Source organism: Nicotiana tomentosiformis, chromosome 9 (assembly GCF_000390325.3).
Source record: "Nicotiana tomentosiformis chromosome 9, ASM39032v3, whole genome shotgun sequence".
In the NCBI taxonomy this organism is placed as follows: domain Eukaryota; kingdom Viridiplantae; phylum Streptophyta; class Magnoliopsida; order Solanales; family Solanaceae; genus Nicotiana; species Nicotiana tomentosiformis.
Window position 1 is genome coordinate 57,646,865 of NC_090820.1, and position 2,805 is coordinate 57,649,669.

At 39.0% G+C, this 2,805-nt stretch overlaps 1 protein-coding gene across 1 annotated transcript; it reads left to right on the forward strand.

The window, feature by feature from the left end:
- The first annotated feature begins 476 nt into the window (after positions 1–476).
- On the forward strand, positions 477–2,140 carry LOC138898840 (uncharacterized). Its single transcript, XM_070184946.1, has 2 exons — positions 477–832; positions 2,014–2,140. The coding sequence occupies exons 1-2, from the start codon at positions 477–479 to the stop codon at positions 2,138–2,140; spliced, it is 483 nt and encodes a 160-aa protein (XP_070041047.1).
- Positions 2,141–2,805: the final 665 nt, after the last annotated feature.

A 2,805-nucleotide genomic window follows, 5' to 3' on the forward strand; every position in this document is an offset into this window, starting at 1 on the left:
ATACCAGAGGGTATAGATGGATTTATGGTATGTGATGCTTCAAGAATCGGGCTTGGGTGTGTATTAATGCAACATAGGAAGGTGCTTATGCTTCTAGGCAACTAAAAATTCATGTAAAGAACTATCCAACACATGATTTAGAACTTGCGGCAATGGTATTTGCATTGAAAATTTGGCGTCATTATTTTTATGGGGTCCATGTTGATATATTCACGGAACATAAGAGCCTTCAATATATTTTCAAGCAGAAGGAGTTGAATCTGAGGTAGAGAAGATGGCTTGAGTTACTCAAAGACTACGACATTGATATTCTATATCATCCGGGAAAGGTAAATGTTGTGGCTGATGCTCTTAGCCAGAAATCAATGGGTAGTTTGTCTCACTTGGAGGCATATCAGAGGCCATTAGCCAAGGATGTTCACTGATTGGCTAGTTTGGGAGTTCGTCTTGTGGACTCTAGTGAAAGAGGGGAAATTATGAAAAATAGGACTGAATCATCGCTTGTTGTGGAAGTCAAAGAGAAGCAATACAATGATCCATTGTTGCCGCAGTTGCAAGAGGGTATTCATAAACATAAGGCCATGGAATTTTCTCTTGGCATGGATGATGGTACACTAAGGTACCAAGGGCGACTCTGTGCTCCAAATGTGGATGGTCTCCGGGAAAGAATTATGACTGAAGCTCACACTTCTAGGTATTCCATGCACCCAGGTTCTACGAAAATATATCATTATCTTAAGGAAGTCTATTGGTGGAATGATATAAAGAGAAATGTGGCAGACTTTGTGGCAAGATGTCCAAATTGTCAGCAAGTGAAGGCCAAACACCAAAGGTTGGTTTGGCACAGAACATAGAAATTCCAATGTGGAAGTGGGAAATGAATAATATGGACTTTGTGGTAGGATTACCGCGCACTCCGCGCAAGTTTGACACAATTTGGGTGATTGTGGATCGATTCAGGAAATCAACACACTTTTTGCGGGTTAAGTCTACCAACACAGTGGAGAAGTATGCTCAGTTGTATATCAAAGAAATAGTCATGTTGCATGGCACCCCAGTTTCCATCATTTCTGATCCGGGAGCACAATTCACTACTAACCTTTGGAAGAAATTTCAGCAAGGTTTGGGTACTCAAGTGAATCTTAGTACAACCTTTCACCCGCAGAATCACGGGCAGGCAGAGCGGACTATTCAGACACTTGAAGATATGTTGCGCACTTGTGTTCTAGAGTTTAAGGTAGTTGGGATGATCATTTACTACTCATAGAATTTGTATATAACAATAGCTATCATGCTAGAATTCAAATGGCATTGTTCGAGGCTTTATATAGTATGAGATGTAGATCTCCCATTGGGTGGTTCGAAATTGGGGAAGCAAATTTGATAGGGCCAGACCTTGTACATCAGGCAATGGAAAAAGTTAAAATCATTAAGGAGCAATTGAAGACTGCTCAGAGTCGTCAGAAATCCTATTCGGATGTTCATCGTAGGGATTTGGAGTTCCAAGAAAATTATTGGGTATTCTTGAAAGTTTCCCCCATGAAGGGTGTAATGCGACTTGGTAAGAAAGGGAAATTGAGTCGAAGGTATATCGGACCGTACAAAATCATTCAGAGGATCGGTGAGGTGGCATACAAGCTTGAATTACCACCTGAGATGTCATTAGTACACCCAGTATTTCATGAGTCTATGTTGAAGAAAGTAGTTGGGGATCCGACACTCATTGTTCCGGTTGCGATTATTGAGGTAAATGAGAAATTGACTTATGAAAATATTCCAGTTGCCATTCTTGATAGGCAAGTCCGAAAGTTGAGAAATAAAGAAGTTACATCCGTAAAAGTGCTATGGTGAAACCAACAGGTTGAAGATGCTACTTGGGAGGCCGAGGAAGAAATGAAGAAAAATTATCCTTATTTGTTTGAATGACCATGTATTTATAAAGTGCTGATCTATGAAAAAATTCTAAGAGTTTCTTTCTATTAATTATGTATGATTTGTACATTTTATGTTAAGGGTGTTCCGTTCTGGTAATATAATTGCTGGTGAGGCCACAGTTGGTGTTGTTTTGTATTATGTTACGTCGTTGGCATACATATATGTTATTAGGATGTGTTTCTGGGGCTCCTTGACAGGTGGATAGGCTAAGTTACAAAGGAAACTCTGGGGAAATTTTGTAACCAATTATGCGACCGATATGCGGTCCGCATATCGATTATGCGACCGCATACCTTGTTACAGATCTCCATTTTTGGGTTTTTAAAACCCGACTCTATTTCGTTAAATACACTCTTTAGGTCATTTTTGAGCTATAATCTGACATTTTAGTGTGAGAGAGAGTGCCCTAGAGTGAGAAGGTGTTCTTCACTAATTGTTCTTCAATTCTTGCTCAAGTTTTGGAAGATTAAGAAGGGAAGTTCACTAGGTCTTCATCCTAGAGGTATGATTCTCCACCCTAAACCCTAATTTCGAAATTTTCTGAAAATGGGTAATTATAAAGATAAGTTTTGGGCATGAGACTTGTTTATATTACATGCATGTGTTATCAAAGGGTGGAGGAAGATTGTTGAGCTAAGAATGGTAAAGATTGGGTTGTGGGATGATGGAATCCTCCATAAAAGGGCCTTGAAACCTTAATGCACACCTAGTGTTTGATAAATTGCTCAAATGAGCTAGAACCATAATCATCTTCCTAATTTTAGTTTAATTTGTTATATTTTTAAATATATTGAAGTAGCTAAGAATTCCGAAAAGTTTTAGAGTTTAAGGAAGCTCAAATGAGGTATGTTGGCTAAACGCTTCTTTAAG

What these genes read in the sequence shown, in the direction of transcription:
- LOC138898840 (XM_070184946.1), top strand. Translation starts at nt 477, where the DNA reads ATGAAAAATAGGACTGAATCATCGCTTGTTGTGGAAGTCAAAGAGAAG. An exon ending in GTGAAGGCCAAACACCAAAG is followed by an intron (nt 833 to 2,013) that starts GTTGGTTTGGCA and finishes TTTTATGTTAAG; the next exon opens with GGTGTTCCGTTCTGGTAATA.